This window comes from Pteropus vampyrus, unplaced genomic scaffold (genome assembly GCF_000151845.1).
Source record: "Pteropus vampyrus isolate Shadow unplaced genomic scaffold, Pvam_2.0 Scaffold151, whole genome shotgun sequence".
Lineage (NCBI taxonomy): Eukaryota > Metazoa > Chordata > Mammalia > Chiroptera > Pteropodidae > Pteropus > Pteropus vampyrus.
Window position 1 is genome coordinate 5,229,557 of NW_011888932.1, and position 27,573 is coordinate 5,257,129.

Genomic DNA, 27,573 nt, shown 5'->3' on the forward strand with positions numbered 1-27,573 from the left:
TGCACACAGCTCACTTTGGAGACCATGACTTAGGGTGCAGTAAGAGATGAGCGCTCCAGAGAGCACAGAGGAAGAACCTCTCTGAGGATAGTCCTCTAATGAATGTCAACAAAGTGTCACTTTTCTGTGGCTGTGAAAGCCGAGAACATGATTTTGGCATGCTTATCGTACTTTGGTGCAGTCCCTGCTCACTCTTAAGAGACAGGCTTTACTCTCCGCAGAAGAACCTAGGTGTGGAGACAGACTGATTACCTTGCTCAAAGCGACACCAGCACAACCCATCGGCGGCGGAACGGGTCCCTGGCCCGCTTGCCCCGCTGCGTGGAAACCGCAGGCGCCGGCGGGCCGAGCGTCAGACAGCCGAGGGCTGCAGCTGCTCCCCCTGCGCCCGGCCCCACGCGCCGCCACGTCGGTTCGCCCCCGCACCGGAGCGCCCACCCCTGGGCTCTCCTAGGCGGGCGCGGCGGCCGGAGATGGGGCGCTGTCACCGAGACGCCCCAAAAGCCCACGTGCGTCCCAGAGCACCCGGGCCACCAGGGCCGCGTGGGCCCTCGGCCCGCAGGCAGACGACGCGCGGTGAGTGACCAAGGGCTTGGGTAGGGCGGGGGTGCTGGGGACTCCAGGATACCCGCCCAGGCTTCAGTGCTCCGCTTTTTCCGCTTTCTCCGAGGGCGGGGTCAGGGTGGTTGGTAATGATGGCCTCTTCTCATTAAGATCCTCACTTTCTGAGCGCTGATGTTCACTTGAGGGTGCTGAGTTTGGATTTGGCCAGATAGAGGAGAGGAGGTGCTGGGATTGAACTATGGACGCAGAATCATGGGAGGGATTGCGTCTAGAAAAGGGAAGAGGGCATCCCCCAGAGTTCAGCATTGGTCCAGGCCCGCAGGCGTGACTCGCATCTTGAAAATGGACCTTCTGTAAGGTATTGAGGATCTTACTTAGTCTTAGGTGGGGATGAATTATCCCTTTCTCAGCAGCACTTTCCTGTGGCCTCTTTAGACAGACCAGGAGTCCCTGCATGGTCGGTTCCTTGGAGAATGCCCTGGGGCAAGCCACCTGGCCAGCCTCAGTTTTCTCATCTGTGAAATGTTTCTTTAGGGAGGCCTTTCTCACCTGGTTGAAGGGCACTAAATATAAGCATTGTAGAAGATTAAAGTCTTATATATATTAAGGTCTAGATATAGGTCTTACAGCAGTAACCCAAAAGCACGTGAAAAGACCTGTCCCTGGTATGTCTAAAGAATAGGGCACAATTAGTCTTTACCCTTTTTTTTAACTAGATAATTGTTACAATCACCTATATGTATATCCTGTGTACATAAAATCTTTGTTGAGCATCTGTTATGTGCCTGGCCCTTGGGCATACATTGTTATCCTATTTAACTCTTTCAACCCCAATGAAGTGGTTATTAGTATTCTCATTTTACAGATGTGGAAACGTTTGAACTTTCACCAAGAGAGTCTTACAGTTTTCTGGCTCCAAACTCTGTGTTCCTTGCCTTTGCACCTCAGGCTTATAACATTATAGCCACCTCCACTTGGGCAAACAAACATTAGGTTATCATTTCCCAATAACAAGGAATGGTAGAGTGTCCTATTTCTCTGCCCAACATGTAACTGAAAAGACCTTAGTGGCTAACATCAGAGACTCTCCTCCCCATTTTAATGTGAAATCTTCAATTTAGTACTATCACTTTTTAGGCAGAAAAGGCTCTGGTAGAGTTTGCAACATTCTTTTTTTCTTGTCTCGTGTTTCTTGAATATCATGATGTTTACATAGGATGGTAAATTCCCAAATTTTGGCAAACACCGAATCTTTCCTGGATTAGAATGAGTTCTTGTGTGAAAAAATTCTGAAGCACATGTAGGATTTTTATGGAAGAAGAAGCTTGTAAGTACAGCAGATGTTGCATATCATTTCTTGGTTGTGGACTTATTTTTGTAGTACTGCATCTACTTTGTTCTCTAGTTAATTGCTTGCCATCTTTGTAGTTATACTCACAGCAGTGCTCTCAACTTCTACCTGTGAATTTGTGCAGATTAACCTGTAAAGAAACCCAAATCCCAAAGAAACTTTGCTCTTGGAAACTTGTAGTGCTCTTTGCTAATAGTAACAATGGTTTTTAAAAATACAATATGTGTTGAACAACTATTATGTTCAATACATTGTGCAGGTCACTGTAGTGAATATAAAGAAATATAAAACCCAGTCCCTGTTGTCAGGAAGTTAAAACTGTTTGGGGAGACAATTATGAGAACACTTAGTATGTCACAAATAATAAGTGGCATGAAGTCACTTATTATATAGGAGTTATGAGTTTTAATCAACTTAATCTTTCAGTCATGAGCCAGATGAATGGGCAAAGAGAGAAGTCAAAAAGTAAGGCTGTCTAACTTAATCCTAACAATATTCTTGAAAAGTAAATGATATTATCCGTTTTCTTGTAATAATAGCAGATGATAATTTTGCTGTATACCGGGCACTGTGATAAGAGTTTCTCACTTAACCCCCATTAGTAATCCTGTGGTGTAAGTGCTATATTTATTTTAATTTTACAGAAAAGGAAACTCAGATATGAAAGTAGTTCTAATTCTAAATTCTTCTCCTCCTCCTCCTCCTCCTCCTCCTGTGTGTGTGTGTGTGTGTGTGTGTGTGTGTGTGTGTGTGTGTGCGTGCGTGTGTGTGTGCGTATTATCTTGGTCACCTTGCAGATTTTTCCTCCTGTACAATAGAGATACCAATAATTATGTAGTAGAAGACCAAACATTAACAATTCAATTATATGTTCTGAATTGTGATAAATTGCTAGGTAAATGCCTATAAAAGATTAAGATTAGAATCTTAATTTATTTGGTTAGTACTTGGATGGGAGACCACCTAGGAAGACCAGGTGCTGTAGAAGTTTAAAAAAAATTACAAAAAAAAAAATCTTAATTTATATCTCTTTTGCAGTGATATGTAGAGGAAAAGAAAAACATTAAGTAAAATGTCAGGCAGAGGTGCTGAGACCTGGGGTTGTTAGTGTAGATAATGCAGTTGACTTCTCACTTTATGAAAGAAACCTTGAGAAGCATTGCAGGATGGCAATCACTAGTAATAGTCCGTATTCCATCCCTGTTCCCACAGGGTCCCTCCAATTATCTTAAGATAATTGTGAAATTCCTAGAAAACTCTAAAGACAAAGTAATTGTGATGTGCTTTAATAGTTCTAAACGTATCCTATCATTTTATGAAAAGAGTCAAGGGTCGATGTTGCATCATAAAGCAGAACTTGCTAGGATTTCACAATTTTACCCAAGATCCAAGGGTAAACCCCTGAACCTCAGATAGAGACCTCAAGGTTCAAGATGTCCGAGGAGACACCTTTCTAATAAACTAAGGAAGAAAAGTTAGTGAAAGAGATTTAATTTTCTCAATAAATGTTTTGTCATTTTTCAATCAAGGAAAAGAGACTCTGAAATGTGAAGTCACTTGCAATAGTGAAATGTGAATTGAAATGTGAAGTCACTTGTGATAGTGAAATGTAAAGTCACTTACGATAGAAGTAGAGGAACAAAAATGACGCCCAGGCCGTCTGGCCCCAAACACTATGCTCTTTCTAGTTTTGTCATCCTTTGCAGTAGAAGTTGGCTTATTGTTTTCATAGCTCTCAAAGGGTGCAGAGGGTGAAAATAGAGAAGGTTGGATTGTTAAAACTTAATTGAACAAGTGTCGTGAATATTGATGTCTTGTGGAGCTAATCAAAGAAGGGAAGGAGAAAATGTACCAAATAATATCAGTTGATTTGAAAGTACCTTGTTTCTTCAAGACTCCATCCATGTCCTGTTTCTTCTTTCTTTATTTCTTTTTTATTGTTCTATTGTGGGAATGCTTGTTCGATTTATAAGGCAGTTCACAGTACAAATGATTCAGGGGTTGGGGCAGAATAACATCTCTAATACATTTTAAGTTTAACTTGTTTATACACAACATTTCAGGTGCCTGTTTATTGTGTCCAGTGTGACATATCTGATATGGAGATAAAGACAAACGGAATCGATAGAAAGAACATTCCAGAAAGACAGAAAAGAAAGAATCAAAGTATAAAGGGATCTTTGTTGAGAAGAATTAGAATGAGGTCATAAAGAGGGAAAAGGGAAAACATTCTTACTGAAATAAAAATTTTTTAAAGTGCCAAAATTACCCAAACTTTAGACGTCTACTGAAATTGAGCAAGAGAAGAAAGTTCCTGTACATGGTAAAATGAGGACTCAGTGAGATGAGAGAAAATTCAAGAGAGCCTCAACAGCTGCATACAAAAGGAAAACAGGTGTGTGTCCAATTCTGCTCATGCAAAGAGTCTTGGGACTATTGGGTAGAAAGATTAAAAAAACAGAGATGGTTGATGTGGTATTACTTTCTCTTCCCCTTCAAGCCATCTAACATGGCATGAAGGGGCTGATTTGATCAGGGACTGACATTTGCCAGGATTTGTCTATGCCATAGCATGTTAGATTTTTCACCAAATGGTAGACTCAGGAAGGAAAAAGGAGACGTTGCTTCAGTCAGGAGACTTTTTTTTTTTTTAATGACATAGCTCATGAAAAGTCATAGAGAACAGAAGGTTGGCCCTAATGGCTAAGTTGTAAGTTAGCTCCTTGGTGGATTTGGTTTTCCTTTTCCATGCTCGTAGTGGAATGGATCACTAGATATGCACTGGGTTTTGTTGTTTCATCCTCTTTGGGTATCAGAAATAACAGTTCAAGCTTCTGAAGATTAAAGCATTAGGCATTATAAATGCTTTACTAAGTGGCTGTCATTAAGGTTGTGTGTAATACACATGGTGCCTGGAACATAGAGATCAACAAAGTGTAGCATTACTATAAAAGGTAGTAGTAACATTAGCATTATTTTCAATATTATGCTGCTACTGTTGCTACTGGTCAGAAGCAGTCACATGTGCATATCAGAAGTAACGTTGGATTAAAAATCTGGAGACCTACGTTCAGATCTGGATTCTGCTATTAATATGACCCTGGACAAGTTTCCTCTTTTCTCTAGGCCTCGATTCATCTGTAGAATGGGAAAGGTAGAAGAGATTACCTCCAAGTGTTGTCTTTATACTGACATGGTACCAGTAAGACGTGTGTAAGTACTTTTGCCAGAAGGGAAGGATTTTGTACCCTGCCTCATTGAGTCAAGTGGGTAATTAACGGCATGCCTTTGTAAGGCAGCCAGCCTTGCCGCACATTCAGAACACTCGTTGGGTTGTTCTGCAATGGCCCAGACTCAAATGCCAGCTGTTGAGAGGGGAGGGGAGCAGCAGGCACATGATAGTTAATAGCCAACCTTTGAAGTTCCTTCTTCCTCTGACTTATTAAATTATTTGATAGCCAGGGTTAAGAATAAAGAGTGACTAACATATGATCTTTTACCTAGCCTAACAAAACATGCAATTCCAGCGCACTGAAAGTAGTGATTTAAAAAAGAAATGCAAAACAGGACGCTTATTACTCTTCCCCAGACTTTGTCCAGGTCTGTATTTCTTACTGTACCCATTGCATGAATGAGGAAATGGCACTCTTACAGTTACTAACACACAGTGGAACTGAGATTCACTAGGCTTTCTCCCACAATACCATGCTGCCCCTTCAACTTAATATGATGCTACAGAAGAAAAGTAATGTGGAAGTAGAAAGTGTTTCTGCCTACATGAAATTATCACCTGTGGTAAGGGTTTTTCCTAGCCTGGTAAAATAAGATTTTGAAGTAGTTGCATATTTTGAGCTTCCTGGAGCAGTGGGGGAAGAGACGCACTGATGGATAATTGTTGCCTCTGCCTCCTGCCAGTATCTCTATTTCTGGCTATTCCCACCCTCCTCATTGAGACATTGTTTTCACTGTCTGGAAACTGTCATAATTTGAGTAATGAGTCAATGACATAGCACACTCATATTTTTTATGATTCAAGATAGAGTTGTAGTTTTAATATCGACCCTCCAAGCAGGCTGTATGAAGGATGTTTACAGTTGATAGGAGGTTTCATTTTATTGGAAGATACCTCATTTACTTGAAGGTCTTTTGGGGTTCTGAATTTCTTATAAATGGAGAAGCTATTTTACCTAATATTCGGAGAAAATGAGCAAGTTTGTGTTTAGATCAAGGTACTATGTAAACTCAAATTTATCCTCTATTTTGCCTATTTCATATATAGCTATGTATATATACATACATGTTTCACATATACTCATTGAAAAATTTTTCATAATAACCAATTCAATATTTTATTTTATTTTATTTTTTAGGCGAGGCAACCCTTAGTTGACCTCACAGATTGCAAGGACTTTGTCAACTTACAATCTCTTATTTTTTATTTTATTTTTTACACCTGCAGCACCTGGTCTTCCTAGGTAGTCTCCCATCCAAGTACTAACCAGGCCTGACCTTGCTTAGCTTCCGAGATCAGACGGGATCAGGCTTGTTCAAGGTGGCATGGCCGTAGACACCAAATGAATATTTTACTATTTGGAGAATGTTACATCTTTATAAATTGCAATGCACTTTGAAAGATACCTAGCAGATACCCTTTACAGTTAGAAAGCGGAAACCTATTTGATCCCTATGTATCTGTTCATTCAGTTATCTTCTAGTTTAATTCATAATTTTCTTTATGGAGAATATTCCAAATTTTAATGAAGCAGCTAAGGTAACAATAAACAAAAACTTATTAATGGCATCAGCCACAATGTAGCAGAATAAGATTTAATATAGTTTTATCATAGTTACATTAAGCTAAACAAGAAGTAAAATAGATGAACACAGAAAAATCATTTAAGTTTCATTCAGTTCAGTACATGCTTACTATGTACTACAAAGTGTGGCCTCTGCCCATGAAGAGTTTGCAAACTAATGAAGGAGACAGGTAGATACCTAAATAAATTAGTTCTACTTATGGCAGACACTAAGATAATAGAATTCAGGATGCTATGGAGATCCTAGTAGGAGGCTTCAGTCTTAACATGAAGTCATAAGTAAGGCTTTCTAAAATCCGACAACTTCTTTCTATCTCTACAATTATAACTGTGGTCCACATTACCATTGTTTCTTACCTGGGTCTATGCAATTGCTTCCTATCTGCTGTGCTTGCTTCCATTCTGACCTCCATACGAAGGGCCAAGACTAGTTTTTTTGTTTGTTGTTTTTGTGTATGTGTGTTTAATGTAATTCATATCTTGTAACACCCCCAATCCAAACTCATAAATAAATAAATAAAATCTCTAATTAAACATCAATGGTTTTCCATAGATCTCAAGGTAAAATCCAGGCTCCCTTCCATGGCAAACGAGCGCATAGTAGATCTAGCTCCTGCCTTCTCCAGTTTCATTTCATGCCATTCTCCCCAGAGTCCTTTCCCTAGCCACTCTGACCTTATTTCTGTGCCTCACCCACAGCAAGCTTGTTGCTCTGCCTCTGGCTTTGCACTCACCATTTTCTGTCAGGAAAATTCTGAGTTTTCATTGGCCTGCGCCAATCTCAGCCGAAGCTTCACCCCCTAGAAACACCTTCATTGATCAACTTCTCTCCTTTCCAGCCTCTTTCTCCCTTTAGCCTCTCTTATGTTCTTCTTCTATTATTATCCGAATTTCTTTTTTATTTATTTCTTTGTCTGTCTTCCTACTCCAGAATGGTTCCATGAGAGCCAAAACCCTGTCTGTCTTCTTCTGCACTCTGTCCCAAGCTCCTGACATATAGAAACTGCCTAACACATATTTGTTGGATGAACGACTGAATAAAAGGTTGTCTGAGCTGTGTTGGGATGGATTGAATAAGACTCAACCAGTTGAAGAACAGTGAAAAGGTAAGAAAGAGAATGGCACAAGCAAAGACACATAAGCATGAATTAGCATTCAATGTGCAGAGAAACAATAAGCAGCTCAGTGTTACTAGACAGTTGAGCGTCAGCAGAGAATGATGGTAGATGTGTCTGATGATGAAGACAGGAATTAGCTCATAGAGGCCATTGCAAGCCATGACCTTGGACTTTATGGATTAGAGAGAAAGAAACTCGGAATTCTATTTAGTTCAGTGTTTCTCAAACATTTTTAACCAAGACCCACAAGAAATACATATTATCTGCAAATTGAGATCCATTCCCAGACTTTAGAGGCCACCGTATTTCTTGGCTCAGGGCCCCTTTCTCCATCTTCAAAGCCTACAGCAGAAGGTCCAGTCCTTCACACATCACAGCTCTCTGCCTTCCTCATCCACTTTAAAGGGCCCATGTAATTAAATAGATTGAGCCTTTTTGGATAATCCAGGACAATCTCCCCATCTCAAGATCCTTAATTTTAATCACATCTCCAAAGTTCCTTTGTTATGTAATGTAATATATTCACAAATTCTGGGGATTAGTGCATAGACATTTTTGGTGGGCCATTATTATTGCTACCACAGAGATACAGGGAGGTTTAGGGAATTTACTATAGTTCTTATTCTTCCCTTCCTCCCTCACTCCCTCCTTTACTCCCTTCTTTCTCTTAATAATCATTTATTGAGTATTCTTTCCCCGTGCTAAGTGCTGGCACACAGCAGTGAGCAAGACAGTCAACGTTCCTACTCTCATGGTAGCTTAAATTCTAGCACAAAGATAGATAACAAGCAAGTAATCAAAAAATAAACAGAGTAGTTACAGATTATACAATGAAGGCAATAAACAAAGTAATGAGTAGAAAGTAGCTAGCTGGGCAGGACCACTATGGCTAGGTGGTCAGGGAGGGGCTCTTTGAGGAAGTAACACATGATATGAGATCTGAGGGATGCAAATAAGTCAGCCACTAAGAAGGGGGGTGGTGGAGGATTCTAGCAGAGGAAATGGAAAGTACAGAGTCCCCTGAACAGCAAAAGGCATGTCTTATTCAAGGAACAGTCTGAAGGCCAGCATGAATGGAGCAAAGTGAGCAGGGCAAAAAAAGCAGAGCGAATAATGGTGGCCAGACGGGAGAGGTGAAGCCACGTAGTGGTTGAGCAGTCGTGTGTGGTAAGGCCTTCGGATTTTATTCTAACAGCAATGGGGACCCATTAAAATGTTTTACATAGTGGTGGTATGAAGAGGTAACATAATCTGATTTATATTTTTAAAAGGTGGTCAGCTATATGAAAATGACTTAGAAAGGGGCTACTTTAGTCATCTGGGGAGAGAGAACAGTGGTTTGGACTAGGGCGAGGATGGTAGAAAAGGAGAGAAGTGGATTGATCTCTGATATATCTAGGAGGTTAAAATTGACAGGACTTAATGTTGGTTTGGTTGTAGGAAATGGGGAAGAGGGTAGAATCAAGGATGACTTGTAGGTTTTTGAGCAACTAGGGATAAAAATGTTATTGACTGAGTTAGAAAAGCCTGAGGAAAGAACCACTTTGGAGAAGGGAGACTTAAAATTTGAACTGAACACATTAATTTTGAGTAGTCTGTTAGACATCCAAGAAGTGATGCCAAGAAGACAGATATGTGAGACTGAAGCTCAGAGTGATTGATGTCTGAGTTGAGGATATGCATCTGAGAGACTTTAGCATACGGATGATATCTAGCACTGGGTGAAGAAGAGATCCCCTGGGAGAGAGTAGAAATAGAGAAAAAATAATGTCTTGAGTGAGCTGAGGTCCTGCAAGAGTTAAACATCAGAAGGAGAAGGAATAGCAACCTACAAAGACGATTGAAAAGATGCTGGTATTATTGGGGGCTACCCTGAGTGATGACAAGGCTAGAGGTAGAGGAGTCAAAGGAGCAAGTGGGCACTTTATTAGAAGCCCACAAGAGCAAGACTGTTGTGTCTCTAGTACTTAATGTTGTGACTGGCACATGAAAGGTAACCACCACTGTTGAATGAATAAGTGAATTTAATGTTGTGACTGGCACATGAAAGGTAACCACCACTGTTGAATGAATAAGTGAATTTTTCTCTCTCGTATGTTCTGGCACATTACTAGGTTATGGGAATAAGTGAATATTTGTATTGGCTGGTTCCCGATGGCGTGGCATCACAGAACTTTCCAGCCTACTTTATGAATTTTTGGTTCACCTTTAATAGAATTTAGGGAATTTGCTGATGACTAGTAGAGCCATTCCTTAGGTTTATATTTGGAAATAGTCGGAAATCACCAGTTTGCATTTTCCAAACCACTTAAGATGACAATACTTAGTAAAATGGTAAATAATAAATAAGCAAGCAAAGACACAAATAAAATTGAACTTCTATAGAAAACCCAAACAACCCCCTTAGTACCCTTGGAATTCTTTTCTTACTGCCAAAGAGATCAGTCTTTTACTAATTTCAAGGGGAATTATGAGCCACTTTTTAATCTCCTGCTACTTCCAGAAGCTCATGACTAGATAAAAAATTCTCATTAGTCTTGAGATTTCACACTACTGTGTTTGACTATGATAATGCAGCCTGTTTGGAAAAAAATAGTGTAGAATTGAGGTTCAGAAGGTTAAGTAACTTGCCAGTAGTCTCAAAGTATTTAAACCCATAGGCCATGTCTCTTCTCCTACCCTTTACTGACCCCAAGAAGCTTAAGTGACAGGGATTAGAGGTGGCTAAAATGTTCAATTTATTAATTTTAAAGGTATATTTCATTATTTTAAAATAACGAACAAAATCTTAACAATATGGAGAAAATTAAAGGGGCATTTTAAGCCCTTCTAAATGATGTTGGTACTAGTATTTTCTGAATATATCTAACATGAGTACATCTGTCTTCTCTTACAAGGAAAAATATAGAACTATTCCGGAGGTGACAGTTCATGGCACATACAGTTAGAGTGTGCTATTTGGAACTTATTCTTAACATCATGTTGCTGGTGGTTAAAGGAAAAATAGGTAAGATATTTCTGTAATTAAATTTATGGAAGGCTTAGGGGTTTCAATTCTCAGTTACAGATGAAATATGCATTTGTGGTAAATGATCTGATAGTTGGTCTTTTATAGTCAGTCTTTTGTTATGTGAGCAGATAAGTCTGGTTCTGTGTATGTAACTAATATGTATTTTATTTAATTTATACTAATGAGTAATGTATGAGTCTGATCATAATATTTCCTCTTAAGAAAGTGACTAACTAGGTAATTAAGCTCAGCATCATGAATGAATGTTTTACATTATAGTATGTTTTAAAAGAGGATTTTCATGGGTGAATTAAGCTATGCTAAATAATGATAATAATGGCATTTTCTTTGCTTTCTCTATTGGGAGCTTTTTGACTTTCTGGCTCATTAGAATCAAAGATCAAAGAAGCAGAAAACAAACATATAAGTGAGATAAGAGAGAGAAAGAACTTAGTTTTAGTTCTGAAAATAGAAGAACTTATTTTAAATGAATTCAGTACTTCCTTTATTTGATTTAAATAACTTTTTTTTTAATCAATTCCTATCTATGGTAGTTGATTAAAGCAATTTTACAATTATCCCAAAAAGACTTTCAGTGGAGGCTTTGATCACATCTAAAACTTCATAGTGAGTCTCTATTCCTGAGGTTCTTTCATGGGCAATTACTAAGTACTACCCAAAACTGTTAATTCTGAATAGCTGTCATATTTATTTATACAAAAACTTCTGGAGAGTAAAAATGACCTTTCTTTGAAATAAGAGTCGAATGTGGTAACTTGCGTATAGTATATATTATGGAGCACTCTTTTAAAAAGTAGAATACATTAATATAATTTCATATTAGCTGTGTTGGGTAATGGTTCATCCAGCCCAGGGCCTTATATCTTAAAGGAATACAAAAACATAGCATGATGAGACCTAATTTCCAGCCTTGTTGCCAACTACAAACATGCCAGAGCCCCGGAATATTTTCTGTTATAAAATAATGTTATAGATTACACATACTTGATGCCACTGATATAGCAAAAGAGAGAATAATTCCAAAATCTGCCCCTTAAAGTTTGTAATGGCCTTTTTAAAATGGTCTCTTTTTTTCTTTTTTGGTATGAATATTGAAGTAAGCATTGTAAATCATAAATGGTGATGGAAAGAAATGTGATTTATTCTGGGAAGTACATTTTAGTAGTCTGGTGAATAATTTACATATAGAGAGATTGGCTTTTCCTGGAACCGTTCTTGCATGTTCTTCCAACCCTATTTTCTCACCACTTTTCTATTTATAGCTCTGGTTATAGTATCATTGTTTTGAGAAGGAAGAATATTTGAATTCAGATACAGTTAGACTCTAATATGGTTGCCTTCTGTTCTCATTGTGCATCACCAATATAGCCAGAACAATGGAGGTTATGTATATTTCCATGATTTAATGAGGGTAATTTTATGGGAAATTGCACAAACCCTCCATTTTGAAATGGTTTTCTTATGTGCCAACTGTGTTGCATTTGTGTCTTACTGCAGATGTGTGTAAGAGAGGAGATGTGACTGTGAAGCCTTCCCATGTAATTTCCCTTGGGTCAGCTGTCAATATTTCGTGCTCTTTGAAGCCCAAACAAGGCTGCTCTCAGTATTCCAGTTTTAACAGGTTAATCCTTTACAAATTCGACAGAAGAATCAAGTTACAGCATGGTTACTCTCTCAGTTCTCAAGTCTCCGGTCTTCCTCTGGGTACAACATTGTTTGTCTGCAAACTAGCCTGTAGCAGTAGTGATGAGATTCGAATATGTGGAGCAGAGATCTCAGTTGGTGGTGAGCATTCCATTCTGAATTCTTAAAAATTGGTGATCTTTTGGTATTCGTCATGTGTTAAGCAGAAATCCAAATATAGACAGTGTCCTTTCTTCTCCCACCACATGGATATATTTTATCTTGGTAGCAACATAAGCATCTCAATGTGAGAAGTCCAAAAATCAATAAAATTGGAGACTTATTTGGCAAGCCTTTATTCTCATAGCCCCCCTCTCGCTCTCAATCTCTCAATTTCTCTATGTCTCAATCTCTCTCTCTCCCCTCCCCTCCCCACCCCACCCCATCCCCCACCCTCCCTGCACTTTTTGGCCATTAAGACCTTTAGCTATTGTGCTTGGACTCCAGTGGCAGGAAAATAGAACTCCGCAGCTGAGTCTTCTTGCCTTCTTGACTTAAGAGAATTTGTACAAAGCTATAACCTCCTAAAAAGAAGAAGGAGATGTCTCTTTTGACCTATGCAACCCAGGCTGACTACTCAAGACTGAGAGCACTTCTTCTCTCTCTAATTTAATGGACAAAAAATAGTTCTTCCATCCACACTCATTCCTGACCGCAGGTTATCATACTTAGCAGAGGTTAAAAGAAAACTATCATTATATTTATTATCTTTATCTGGGTTTTCTAGAAAACTGTCTGAAGCAAAATGGGTGTGCTAATACTTCATGAGGGGAGGGGAGTTGTACCGCTCCAAGGAACCAAGAGTGAGGGAGTGACCGAGGAAAGTAGCAGAGCAAATACAAGATGCTTAAGTTACTGAGCGGGTCACAGAGTCAACAGAAAATATAGCTGATTGCTTGTTCACTACAGACGGTCTCAGGAAGAACGTATGGAAATACAATGACAGGGGAAAGAGAAAAGAATTTAACTGTTTGGTATTGGTCAAAATTCACCCACAGGGCATCGGCTCCCCCATACTGCTGGCTTACACTGCTTGTCCCTCCAGGTAGCTGCTGGGGTTGAGAATAAGATGTCAGAGTTGCCATCTGCAGCTTAAGCCACAATGCACAGGGCGAGCTAGCAGAACACCTTCCTGCAACCTTATAAGCTCAGCCAAGCAAACCAGTGAGCATGCTCTGTGGTTTCAGGGAATCTCCAGAGTGGCAGGTGAGAGGCATGAGGAGAGTAGGAGGAATTGCTACAATAGACTGGCCAGGGTACAAGGACAGGGTCCCTGTCATAAAGATAGTGATATAGGCCTCAATGAGGCCCTTTTCGGGAAAAAATAGGAACTTCTTTGTGACCTGTAAGGATATGGTTGGTGCCAGGCAGTCTTCCTGGAGGGTCACTAGAAGCATTGAACAGAACACCAACCAATGGCCAAGCAAATCATTGCGGGATAAGGAGACATAAACTATGTCCAGTACTCCTCTTCCAGCTCAAGGACTCCTGTTTACACCCCTTATGGGTCATGTGCTCTCAGCTCAGAGTCTGTGATGTCCTCAAAGGAGCCTGAGCTTTGAATTCCAACCCTGTCACTAGCAGTGCACCCTTAGACAATTTCAATTCTCTGAGCCTCAGTTTCCCCATCTCTGTTCCTCATCTCTGTTATGATACTATAATAACTGCAGTTATTAGATGACACTTAGTTACAAAGTGCTTAATCTGGTACCAGGCGCATAGGAGGTACTTAGGTGAGTGCTAGGGTTTCTCTTTCATCCAGTTTTACTCTTCTTCATGTGTGTGGCATGCTAGGTAGCATGCCTCCCTTAAAAGAAAGTATAAGCATTGGTTATAGACAAAATGAAAAATTTTCTAAAAAAACACCAATGGTCCTCAGCTCCTTCATTCTAAGAACACCTGAATATTTCACCCAGGTAATTTGTCATTTTACTGAACCAGCATTACATATTTGTGTTAGGCATTCCCCGTCCTGTGATGTCAATTCCAGGGGTCCACAGTGCTGTTGGTGTTTTGGGGTTTTTGTTGTTGTTGTTTTATTGTGTTTTTTTTAGTAGGCTAACAATATCCTTGGAAGTCTGTATCGTTGCTGATGTCCTTAGCCATTTTGTTCTATTTCCTATCTTTGCTCAGATACATTAGAGTGCTACAACTCCTTTTCATTTTTTACTTTTCCATCCAGAGAAAGCAGATGTATTTGTTACAGTTTGCAGCACTGGACGGTCTAGGGAGATGGTGAAGGGTATCTGTCGTGGTGCAGCTCAGCTGGGTGGAGCTGCCTGAATGTTGCTTGAGCAATGTGCTCAAGTCATAACCACACCATCAAATGGCTGCTCTTTGAGCAAGTTTAGCACCTTTGAGGTCAAGGACTGACTGGAAGCAACACTTTTTTCTGAGTATGGCTAGTCATTCCAAGAAAAGACACAATGAATGTTGGTTTCACCTACTATAGTAAGCTTAATCCTATTCAATGAGGGAGTAAGCAGCCCATTTTCTTTTTTGTGATAGTCCATAGTGCCATTGCATATCTTGAGGCCTCTCATAAAGTTGGCTAGCTCTTCAGCACTGGAAATGGGGAAACAGCTTTTAAGCCTTTTCTTCCTTGTCCCCTTCTGTGCTTATGTTGCTCTGCTGCCCAAAGCTCATCCAGACTGTGTAGAAACTAAGCAATCAGTACTCTAGTTTAACCTCATAGGATGGCTCCACAAACTTATTTAGGTATTCAAGGCAATAAACAAAAGACAATGGAACTTTACTTGGTTGTTTCTAATATATGTTTGGCTGTTGATTATTTCTAAAATCTATTTTTCTAATGCTTTTTATTTCTCATAATAAGTGGGCTTTTAAAAATAATAACAATTTATTGTATTATAAACTATTTTAATTGTCAGAGGCTTTGATTTCTGTCCTTTCCTTGGCATCAGCTATCATACATTTGCATTGAGGAGAATTAGGTCTGGTTCCCCTGGAACAGACAGTCTCTGCCAAAACCAAGTCCTGGGCTGAAGCAGATGCCTTGATTTCATTGTCCAGGGAATCCAGATTGAGAAAAGTGATTTGTGGGTTAAAACTGTTGTCTTTAAAATGAGAGTCTCTGCAAAATTTTAGGAGTAAAGGTGAGAATGAGGACTAACTTTGTCATTATGTAAAAGTATCAAGTATTTTATATCTCATTTGGTCATCAAAAGACCATATGAAGGGTTAGGGTAAAGATGGTAGTTTTGAATATGTGCATTTACTTTCATTCTCCCTGAAATAAAGCCAAGATGTAATAAGGAAAGTTTTCTAAAGGCACAAACCCTAAAGAACAAAAGAATGGGAGGAGAGACACATCAACAATATTTCAGAAGATGGAAGCAGGTGAATCAGTGACAACTGGCTTAGCCCTCAGCTGGCAGTGAGAAAGGTCAAGATGCAGCCTGATTTCATGCAGAAGCTTCTACCTGAGAAAGACTCAGAAATTGATGATATACTTCTGGGAGTAAGTAAAAGTGGGGCTAAAAATGAGAATGTTGATTGAAAATCGATTTACAGCACAGATTCTTAGATCCCCTTCCCAATTCTATGGAGCCAGACAGTTATTGCTCCACTACATTAGCATAAGACTAGAAGCTTGGTATAAGAGGGTCACTGAACAAGCTTCAGCCAGCTTGGTTGAAATCGGTAGTACCATACTGAAAAACAGAGGTTCTAAAGGGATATTTACATACAGTTCCCTTCAGGCTTGTAACCTCCTCCAGGCAGATTTGAAAATTCTTTTTAGGCCAAGAGGAGATATCTAAAATTATTGACAAGAGTGGTTCTCCAGAAAACCTAACCAGATCATCCTGGAGTGAAACCCAGAGGCAGCAAATGCCCCTCAACTGACACAAACTCAGAGCTCCAGTCTGTAATTTAGTGTCTCGCTCCTATATATGAGTAAAAATACAAGAATCTAAGGAAAATATCTAACACAAAAGACAGAAATCAAAACAAGCATGTGGAACAAAGTATATAAGCAAGGTGGAAGAAATAGAGTATATTCAGGGAGAAGAAGTGTTAAAAAACAAAAAGCTATCCTTGATACCCTTAGAGAATTAAGAGAAAATATTGCATACAGAACAAAAATAGAATGCTATAGAAAAGGAGATATTCAGAGAATAGAATATGTTTCTCCACACCCCCCCCAAAAAAAAGCAGAAATGAAAAACTCAATAGGAGAATAGAAATCTAAACTGAGGAGGTTTATCCCTCATAGTAGAGCAAAAAGATCAAGAATTTTTAAATATAAGGGATAAAATATAAAATTAGAGGAAAGTCCAATCAATAGAACTAGGGATTTTTAGAAAAAAAAAAAAGGAGAGAATCTCAGAAAAATAAAGCAAGAATGCTTCTCATTCTAAAGGAAAAAAGTTCCCATAATGTATGAACTCTGAGAATCCATAAGAATGAATGAAAATGGTCCCTCATTAGGCACATCTTTATGAAAATTCAGAATAATGGGGACAAAGAGAAGATTCTACAATCTTCCGAAGAGAAAAAATAGACCATTACAATGGTTCAAGAATCAGAATGGCTATAGGCTTCTCAACAGCAACCTAGAATATAGAAGACAAAAGAGCATAGTCTTCAAAATCCTGAATGAAAATGCCTTTAAACCTAGAATTATATACTCAGCCAAAGTATCAGTAGAGTGTAAGGATAAAATAAAGACATCTTTAGCCAAGCTCAAAATATTTCCTCCCCTGCACCTTTTCCCAGGTAACTACTGAAAGATATATTCCATTAACACATATAATTAAATCAAGAAAGAAGAAAACATTAGTTCTAAGAAACAGAAGCTCCAACACAGAAAAAAGAAGGCATTTCTGGGACATTGAAGATTGGCAACCCCAGAATGACAGCTGTGTACCAGGTGTAGAGACAAACTCATTGTACTGGAAAGTTCACAAGGCTCCAAGAAAGAGCTCTTCAAGAAGATGAAACTGATAGAATTCTCAATGCATCTGAAGACGTCGAACAATGATTCAGATAATTGGCTCGAGAGTTTGGAACCATACTACTACTAATAAAAAAAAACTAAACAGTGGAAAACAAGAGAATTCATTATCAACTCAAAGATTTTAAAAAGTACATAAAATTAAAAGTTAATGTAGTATTTAATGTGGCTCAGTCATAAGTGGTATATACAGATGTATAAAGTATATATATAAACATATATAATACACACACAGAAAAGTTTATTCTAGGAAAATAGAATAAACAAATAAACAAAACTATGTGAGCCACATATTATTATGGCTATTTTATTGATAAAGAAACCGAAGGCCTGAGAATTTAACTTGGCCAAGGTCAAACAGTACCTGATCTCTGGTGTATGCTAAGACCAAAACAAAAAAACTAAAACCAAAACAAAACAAAACACTTGTTCCATCAATTACGGCTTTTTTTTCAGTGCAGACAATATCTAGGGCTTCAGTGGTATACTTGTTTTATCTCACTCAGAGGAAACCTCTCGCTACATGTAGGTCTAAGTATGAGGATAAAATAAGATGACTGTTATATCTGAGAAACTCTTAGCTTTGGGTCCTGTCTTTGACTGTAAAATTCTTCATTTAAAAATGTGCACCTTATGGTAGAAAGGATTATGTCTACTTGTACACCTTGTTATTTCCACAGCTAGCACTGTGCCTACTTCACAGAAGGTACTCAGAATCTATGTACATAAAGAATTAATTTATAAATGTTTATAAAGTACTCCAAATGATGATGCAGAAATTAAATTTAGGTGGTACAATCTGGATATGACTAGAGCCAGTGAGCGGAAATATCTTGGCTGCAAATTTCAGGTCAATAGAGAAAAAGAGCCCCTAATTTTTAAAGATTCCTAATATTTTAGTAGGCATCAATTTGAAAAAATAAACTCATCATCACTAGGATAATGGACTTAGTACTGGATGTTCAACTGTCAAGGAGAATAGTAGAATACAGTGGTGAAAGGCTTGGACTCAAGTCAGCTGCACCTTGGCTGGAGCCTTCGTTCTGCCACTTTGTTGTTTTGTAATTTTGGGCAAGATGCTTAACTTCTAAGTTTTAGTTTCCTCTTTGATAAAATGAGAGTAATAATAATATGTACTGGATGTAGCTTACTATGAGGTCTAACTGAGAAAAACCATACATAAAACACTTAGCATAGGACGGCATGCAGTAAGTGTTTGATCCATGTTCACTGTTATGACTCTTGTTAGTAAAAGAAATTCATGTCTCAAGGCAGATCTGAACTTGTTAGAATTTAAAATAGTTTTCACATTGTCTGGGTATGGGAGACTTAGGGAAAGTATTGTTATCTTGTTGACAAATAATAACAATGTGATTGAAATACCACCTGTGTGCCATTTAAAATATAAAGTTTTGCTCTTTATTTTTAAAGTTGTTCCAGAGCAGCCTCAAAACTTATCCTGTATACAAAAGGGAGAACGTGGAACTGTGGCCTGCACCTGGGACAGAGGACAAGACACTCACCTATATACTGCATATACTTTACAGTGAGTGAGAGGCTGTTTTTGCAGCTTTTTTTCTGTTAGATGACATTTAGAAATATCTAACAGTTCTACTTTTACCAAGAAGAAGCAATAAACACCTCTAGATAATTAGATACTTAAAAAAAAAAAAACCCTAGTGTTCATCAGCTAAAACAGATTCATTCATATAAAGTGTGAGAACTGATGTCTTAGGTCTGACGTCTAACTCAGTTCTCTTCAGGGCATTCGAGGCCCACATTATGAATGTTCTTCCCTGCTCTAGTAGGGTTAAACTGGCTGCATTATACTCCTTCCCTCTTTTGCCTTTGCAAGCTCATGGGTCATGATATATAGACTCTTCCTTGTGGTAGCTTTCCATTAGCTTTGCAGGAGTTTCTTTTCAAAGCACCTTTGTCTGACCTGAGAGTTCACAAAGAGAGTCTGGGAGATTCTGTTCCTTGGAGTTGATTCCATAATCCCACCCAAAGATCCAGCTGTGCCGCACTATGCCTAAGTGAGCAGGAGATGGGGGAAAAGAAGTACGGCCCAGGGTTCTTGTCTGTGCTGGGAACTGGCACTTCTGTGCAGTAAATGCCAAGGTGGCCTTGGAGCCTTTGGAGAATGACTGTATCTGCTCTAAGGAGCCAAGATATCAGCCAGGGTTTTGGGAATTCGGGCAGTGTAGGTAAGGTTATTCATCTATACGAACATCAAAAAAACAATCTCAGTCCTACCAAAAAACGGGTGAGAAAATAAATATGATCCTGTTTATGAGCACAGAATATAAAAATTCCCATAGCGTATCTCTTTGTAATAACACTGACCTTAAAAAAAAAAGTCTAGAACTTTAAATATTTGAACATTTTGTTCTTTTGTAACAAAAGGAGAAAATAGCACAGAGTATTCTGCTAAACATAATTGTCTTTTATTTACAGGTTAAATGGACCCCAAAATTTAACTTGGCAGAAGCCATGTAATGACCATTATTGTGACCATTTGGACCTTGGAATCAACTTAACCCCTCAGTCACCTGAATCCAGCTACATAGCCAGAGTTACTGCTATCAACAGTCTTGGAAGTGCTTCTTCACCTCCATCCACATTTACATTCTTAGACATAGGTACATTTTATTTCGCTTTTTGTGTGTGTCATACCTTGGCATATGAACATTATTTTTAAAATCATTCAAATGTTCTCTATGTGATTATTCCAAAAGGGGTAGTCATTGATTGAAAGTGGCCAGCAGGCATAGACAAAGAATAGACATTACTTTGATACAAATAAAAGCATGCATGATCCTAGAGCTATATAGACATGGCTGTGTAAAATGGGATATTCAACATTATTCTATCTATTGGAGAAATAAGAGCCCCCAGCTTCAAATCCCATGAAAGCACCAGCTGCCAGTGATACCATCTGACTGAGGCAAGGGTCCTGTGAGGTTATTCAAGAAGCTCAGTGTGGGCCCTTCTTGGCAGAGGTGTTTTTTACCCCCATAGCTACTCCATTGTTCTGAGTTAGGTTACATATAGGTCTACTGGGCTAGAGCAGCTGGTGCAAACTGTAAATAAAATGTATCAAAATTTAAATGCATCTTACTCTGAGAATACTTACCTCCACTCCTCTCATCACCTCAGTTGCTGGAGTGAGCCAGGCCCAGCACATTTCTGAGCAAATATAACTGGCCCAGTTGAATCAAAGGCCTGTCTTAGGCATTCCCAAATTCTGCCCATCCCAAGTAGGACTGGGCTTTTGGGTGGCTGAAGTTTCAGCCTCACACTGTGTGTTTCTCTTCTGTCTTCCTATAGCATCTCTTTGCATACATACTGCTAACTATAAGTCTTAACATAGGCATTTACTATGCATTTTCCTATGACACTTCTTCCCATCCTACCTTCCATCACTTTACATAAACTATTCGTCTCTAAGCCTCCTTCTTTTCCTCTTACTCTTTTCTTCTATCCTTCTATTGCTATATCCCCTTTCTGTGACTTTTCCTACCGATATTTCTTCTCCTCCTAAGGCGATCACCACAAGCCACCTCTGCCTTCTCAGCCATTGGAATTCTCAAGTTTGGCACACTGGTTTTCTTTAAATCATTGGATTAAATGGAATCAACATGATCACCAGTGTTGGTGGTGGGCCCTACTTCCTTTTTCCCATCTCCTGCTCACTTAGGCATAGTGTAACCCAGGTGGATCGTAGGATGGAATTATTTATTTGGTAAAAATGAAGGTAGATTAAGGGCAATTATTTTAATGATTTAGAAGATCAAACTTTTTTCTAAAAGCCAGGGACTTCTCTCTTGTTTATTTCACCAAATGTGATGGCTGTGCATCTTAGAAATGAGTTTTGTTCAACTCTTCATAGCTCATTTCAATACATAAGGCAATTTCCAATCCTGGAGCCTGAATCACACTTTTTTGTTTGTCCTGGTTACCAGTGAGGCCTCTTCCTCCGTGGGACATCAGAATCAAATTTGTAAATGCTTCTGTGAGCAGATGCACTCTTCAGTGGAGAGATGAGAGGCTGGTGCTGCTTAATCGACTCCGATATCGGCCCTGTAGCAGCAGGTCCTGGAATATGGTAATGGTCTTTAGACTTATGGGGGGAAACAAGGAGGGGTTTTTAGTATTACTGCACAGATCTCTGACTTTTTGTACCAGCAAAATATGGACTTTAAGAATATTTATCCCAAAAGTATATACTGGAGATATACCGGAAATTCATATACACCTCAATTTATTTAAGAAATATCTTAAAATCTAATCATTGATTTTAAAATTTTTTAAGACACAAGCAGTATTAATTTTTTATAATTTATTTCTAGTGAAGGACGAATTTCTCCTTATTATTCTACTCCCTGCCTCATGATTACTTTTTAGTAATTTTTTAACATATTGGAAAGAGAAACATTAGAGAATGTCCACAGAGGCTTATATGGAATTTAATATTCCAAAGATAAAGCCACACACTTTGATATAATACTAGATATTATTTTTTTACAGTAAAAAGTATAGGATTATAATTCCTTCCAAGGCTTTTGTAAAAATATAATAGCTTATAATGACAAAGGATTAGTTTCATGTATAGCTGGTGCTCGAGAAGTATAGTAATTAAACTTTTCTTACATAATTATTCTTTTATAATTATTCTTATATAATTAAAATTTTCTGTTTGAACCCAAGTTTTTAATCTGTGTTAAAATTTGCATCACATTTGAATTGTGACCAAATAAAATGGAATCTCTAGTATAGGAACTTCAACAAGGCCTTTTTGAAAATTTGTGGTTTTCAACCTTTACTTCTTTTTCAACTGGTCTCATGATCCCCCTTGGAGCTCATATAGATAGTTCTTAATCTCAGGAGGTTTTTGGTTTTGTTTTTTTGAGAAACTTTTATTTCAGTTTAACATTATGTGCATTCGATAACCCAGTCATTGATATTTCTTCTCATTGAATGACAGATCTGAAAAAATAAAAAGCATTATCTGATCTAGTTTTTTATCTTTATGTTAAAATTCTTTAATTAATTTAATATTAATAGGAACCTTTAAAAATCTTGTCTGATCCAAGGTTAATACTACAAATGCTAAAGGAAGACATGATTTGTGGGATCTGAAACCGTTTACGGAATATGAATTTCAGGTGTCCTCCAGGCTACATCTTTATAAAGGTAGCTGGAGTGACTGGAGTGAATCGTTGAGAGTACAGACACCAGAAGAAGGTATGTGTCGAGAAAACAATTATAAAGTGAGACAAGGGGGATGGAAAGGAGGGCAAGAGGAAGGTGCAGGAATTTCCGTGGAGAATCTCTGATTCACTGATAGGGAATCAAAAAGTATGATTGTACTGATTAACAAGCTAATTTTGACATGAACTTAAGGACTGAAACTGTCCAGGGAAATATGTTTATATTGCTAAGAAATTTTTAACATTACATAAGTCTTACTCCTGTTTGCCACATGTTGTCATGTTAGTTAAAAACTGATGCCTCAGTAATGTTTGATTATAATTTATTTCTATTTCATTTACTACCTCAGTAACTCTTATGCCACAAAGCAAAATCAATAATTCATTTAATTCTCTTATTGTTAAACCTTGGTAAATTTTACCTTTTGGATTCTATAAATATTATTATGGCTTTATAAGCCAAACCAAAAGCTAGAAAGAAGGAAGACTCTGGAGACATTAACATTTTAAAGTAAAACTTGACATCTAGCCACCTTTCTCCTCCAAATATTGCAGCATTGTACCTCTTTGATAGTCACCGCTCAGACAAGTGCCATCAGACTGCCCAAAGCTATGAAAAAGATATCAAATATATTTTTCAGTCTTTTGGACTTTTCTTTTTAGTAATTATTGGGGAGATAATTTATTGAAGTCTAGTTAAATATTTTTTGAAGTAAAAGTGCTTATGTAAACTTTATGCCAGTGTTAACAAATCTTTGGAGACACAAAAAATAGCCATCTGAATATTAGTTTTCAGAAGCTCTCAATTAGTGATATAGCATGGAGCTTTTCATAATTTATATAAATTTAAGAAATTATTGACAATCCATTGCTTTATTATCTGGAGATTTTGTAACATTAACGCTTATTCGTGAAACTCATGGGTGTGTGCATATGAGCTAGCCTTGTGATTAAGTTACATTTATTTTTTGTGAGGTACTAATGGTTTTTGGTAACTGATGATACTTATCAATGATACCTCAATAACATTCAAGGACCTAAAGGGCCTATTAATAAAATATAAGTTGTAGAATAATTGCACATTCTTCCTTTCTCTATAAATTGCATTTCTCTATTTTAAAAAATAATGTTTAAAAATGAATTCATTCAACAAATTAGAATTATTTCTTCTTATTTTATGATAAAAATCTCAATGTTGAGTCATTTTCTCTCTGCTTAAATGTATGCCATTTTTATAATCCAGGGCTTATTCTTATTATCCTTTTATTACACATAGTCAACATAATGTGTTTTTAAAAATAATTTATAGATTATATTTTGTTTATATATAGTACAGATAAAATTCTTGAAAATGGGCCATATTTTATGTCCAAGTCCAAAGCAGTAAATTGGCTGAGGAATATTTAAGTTATATCGCATTAGGCTAAACAAGGGAAACTCTGGGCTTATTGATTCTTGTCTTTTTTACTCATATTTGATAATGACCTGTTTAGAGATGTGTGAAAAGGTTTTTCTTTTCTTTTAAGTGTTTATCTGTTGCATTAAAAACCCTCCAAGGTAGGAGGGTAACTTTCTCATATACTATGAAACAAATTACTATCATAACAATGAGTGTAACATTTTAGGGTTATGAACTCGCAGATGATTGTGAATTGAATTAAGGGAGCTTGGCTTATTCAGAGTAAGCACAGGCATTCATAAAGAAAGAAACCCATCCTCTGAGATATACCACTGTTACCAAGCCCTGTTGGCTTCCTTTCAATGTCTGAATCTCCCTTTTTGGTGTTTGATCTTCCTGTGGGTTGTTGTAGGATCTCTTTTCTCTTACTCTAAGCTACATGGTTGTCATCACTTACCACTATTTCTGTCATCAGTTTCTTTATGAAACACCAAAAGATGTAAACCTAAAAGTGTGAAATTTTTTTAACACGTCCTTTAATTCTTTAAATATGTACTCATATATAACTTGGCATTTAAAAAAATTACTAGTAAGCTTTTTTTTTTTTTTTAGTTACTCCTTAAAACTGAATGATCCTTTGCTAACAAAACAGAGCAAAACTGTCTCCTGGTGGATTGGGCACAGTTACTTATGTCAGCAGAGAATGAGGCCAATATTTACGCCATGTGGCCCTTTCCTGTGTCATTAAATTTAACTCCAGGCATGATCCTCCATGAAAAACACTTTTTTAATGACCACTAGGTAAGGGGCAAGAAGAGAGAAACCACTTTCTGCGTTTGGAAAGACAGTCCCACAATCAGTATCCATCAAAGGCAGGCCTAATACAGGGAAGTGAGCAACCATATTTCGCTTCTATTGGGAAAGCATTCTTGAGTTTGGGCTCCATAGTGTTCAGACTTGCCTGAGAACGCACCCAGGTACTGGAGGAAGGTGATCCCTCACCACTCAGAACACCTAGAAAGGGTCTCCAAAATAAAGATGAAGGAACCATTCCTAAGAACTGTTATTATCAATTAGGCGTTGTCTATTCATTCACTAATTTAAAAGTCTTATTTGCATGTTTTGGTCTTGCTAAACTCTGCTGTGGACACAATAAAGAAAGTGTTACATGCTCATATTTGTGCCAGAGCTGTAAAGGAGGAGCCCTTCCCCATCATGAGTGACCAGTGAGAGATCCCCAAAGAGGGAGAATATACAGAATTACCAGCTGCAGCCACCTCTCCTCATATGGAGAAGCTAGGCAATTTGTTCATTTGTCATTTAAAAATACTGCGAAAATTGGTTAAGTGTGAACGATTAAATGTTAGATGTTATTTTACCACCTTGGTTAGCAAGCATTTCATAATAGTCTAGCTTAGGGATTAGCAAATATTTTCCCTAAAGGCCCAGATAGTAAGTATTTTTGGCTTTGTGGACCATACAATCTCTGTCACAACTACCAAAATTTGCTATTGTAGTGTGTGGGCAGCTATTGACAATATATAAATACTCAGACAAAGCTGAGTTTCAATAAAATTTTATTTATGGACACTGATATTTTAATTTCACATAATTTTCACATTACAGTAAAAATGATTCTTCCTTTGATTTGTTTTCAACCATTTAAAAATGTAAAAACCATTATTATTAGTTCACAGGCTGTACAAAAAGAAGGAATGTGCAAGATTTGGCTCGTGGGCCATAGTTTGCTGACTCCTAAACTAGCTAAACTTGAAAGTATCATTCTTAGGTATTTTTGCCTAAGGCTTGAGGGAATGAAGATCAATGGCTATTTACCCTTCTGAAGAGATTTACGTGCAAATATTTTTACTTAGATGTCAACAGACATCCCAAACCTCACATAGCCTAAGCAAAAACTTAATTTTTCTCCAAAGCAAAATGTTTCCAAAATACTTCTGTTTTGCTCTTTTCTAGCTCAGTAAATGACACCACATCTTCCTAATTACTCAAGTCAAAAATCAAGAAATCATCCTTAAATTTTGTTTTTCTCCCATTTCCCCACATCTTCAGTTGACTCTCTTTACGGAACATATTCAAAATTTGTTCATTCCTTCCATGGCCGCTATTATCATGCTAGTTTAAGCTACTTTCTCATTGCAGAGTATAACAACAAAATGAACAAACATTATGAACACTTATGAACCGACTATTCAACTTAAATATTGTAAAATTACCAGTATATTGTTACCTGTGTTATGTCCCCTGGAGGTAACCACTATCCTGGATTGTATATTTATCATCTTCATGCTTTTTTCATAGCTTTCAGAAATGTATGTATCTCTAAACAATGATTGGTTTTGCTTGTTTTTTCAGCTTAACCAAAATTACATCCTACGTGTAATCTTTTGCAACTCGCGTTTTTTTCCCATCAGCACTCTAACACAATGCCTCCATTGACTTTAGTGTGGATGCAACATCCCTCTTTCTATAACGAAGCTCACTCTTCACTTGTGATCTGGATGTTAAAAGGTTACGTTTCTAAAATAAAAATAAAATAGATGGAGGCGAGTACTCAACCATGTCAGATGTTGCTGAGGAGTCCAATGAAATAAGAACAGAGAAGTGGCCATTAGATTTGTCAACACAGAGTTTATTGCCAACCAGGAGCAGTGTCAGCAGAGTGATGGACACAAAATCTCAGCTGGTATGGGTCGAGAGTGAGTGTGACGTGAGGGAATAAAGACTGACAGTTCATAACTCTTCAAGAAGTTTTGTGAAGGGGAGCAGAGATGCAGGGCAGTAGCTAGAATAGGATGTGGTATTAGAAAATCCTTTGTCTCTCTTTGTTTTTGTTTTTAGGATCTGAGACAATATAGTATGTTTGTAAGGTGATGATAAGGGCCCAGGAGAAAGGGAGAAATTAATGATACAGGAAGAGTGGGAGAGAGGTCCTTGATAAAGCAAGAGAGGATGGAATCTAAAACTCAGGTTACTGGATTGAACTTTGATGGAAGTAGAGATGCTTCATTCACAGTAAAATCAGTGGGGGTGCTGGGTAAGGAAATTGATGGAGAAGTTTGAAAGTTTTGTTGGTGGGAAGATGAGAGAATCCCTGCCTGACTACTTTCTTTTGCTCAGTGAAGCATGAGGCAAAGGTATTAGTTGAGAGAAAGAAAGAAATTGAATGTGGGTAGGTGGAGGGACTCACAGTACAGCCTTTGAGAAGGAATGCCCATGTGGATGATAGGCCATCAAAAATAGTGACAGAAAGAAATGAAAAGAGTTAAAAAGTGTTAAAACTCATCGATCAAAGGGAGGGATGGAGGAGTCTGTATAGGGCTTCCCAAGGAGGCACAGCAGATGATAACATCCGAAGGTGAGAACCCTCCCACTTTTAATCAAGTAGGTGTTTGTAAGAT

At 38.0% G+C, this 27,573-nt stretch overlaps 1 protein-coding gene and 1 pseudogene across 1 annotated transcript in view; one reads left to right on the top strand and one right to left on the bottom strand.

Moving 5' to 3' along the window:
• Nucleotides 1-6,365: 6,365 nt before the first annotated feature.
• Nucleotides 6,366-6,484, bottom strand: LOC111745296 (annotated as a pseudogene).
• A 2,369-nt stretch (nucleotides 6,485-8,853) lies between these two features.
• IL12RB2 (interleukin 12 receptor subunit beta 2) overlaps nucleotides 8,854-27,573 on the top strand; it is a 62,599-nt gene continuing 43,879 nt past the window's right edge. Inside the window, exons 1-7 of the mRNA XM_023536220.1 lie at nucleotides 8,854-9,017; nucleotides 10,748-10,857; nucleotides 12,379-12,666; nucleotides 18,974-19,088; nucleotides 20,000-20,184; nucleotides 21,508-21,650; nucleotides 22,639-22,789. Coding sequence (XP_023391988.1) covers nucleotides 10,782-10,857; nucleotides 12,379-12,666; nucleotides 18,974-19,088; nucleotides 20,000-20,184; nucleotides 21,508-21,650; nucleotides 22,639-22,789 — 958 coding nt within the window. The 5' untranslated portion in view covers nucleotides 8,854-9,017; nucleotides 10,748-10,781. The remainder of the gene's footprint in view (nucleotides 9,018-10,747; nucleotides 10,858-12,378; nucleotides 12,667-18,973; nucleotides 19,089-19,999; nucleotides 20,185-21,507; nucleotides 21,651-22,638; nucleotides 22,790-27,573) is intronic.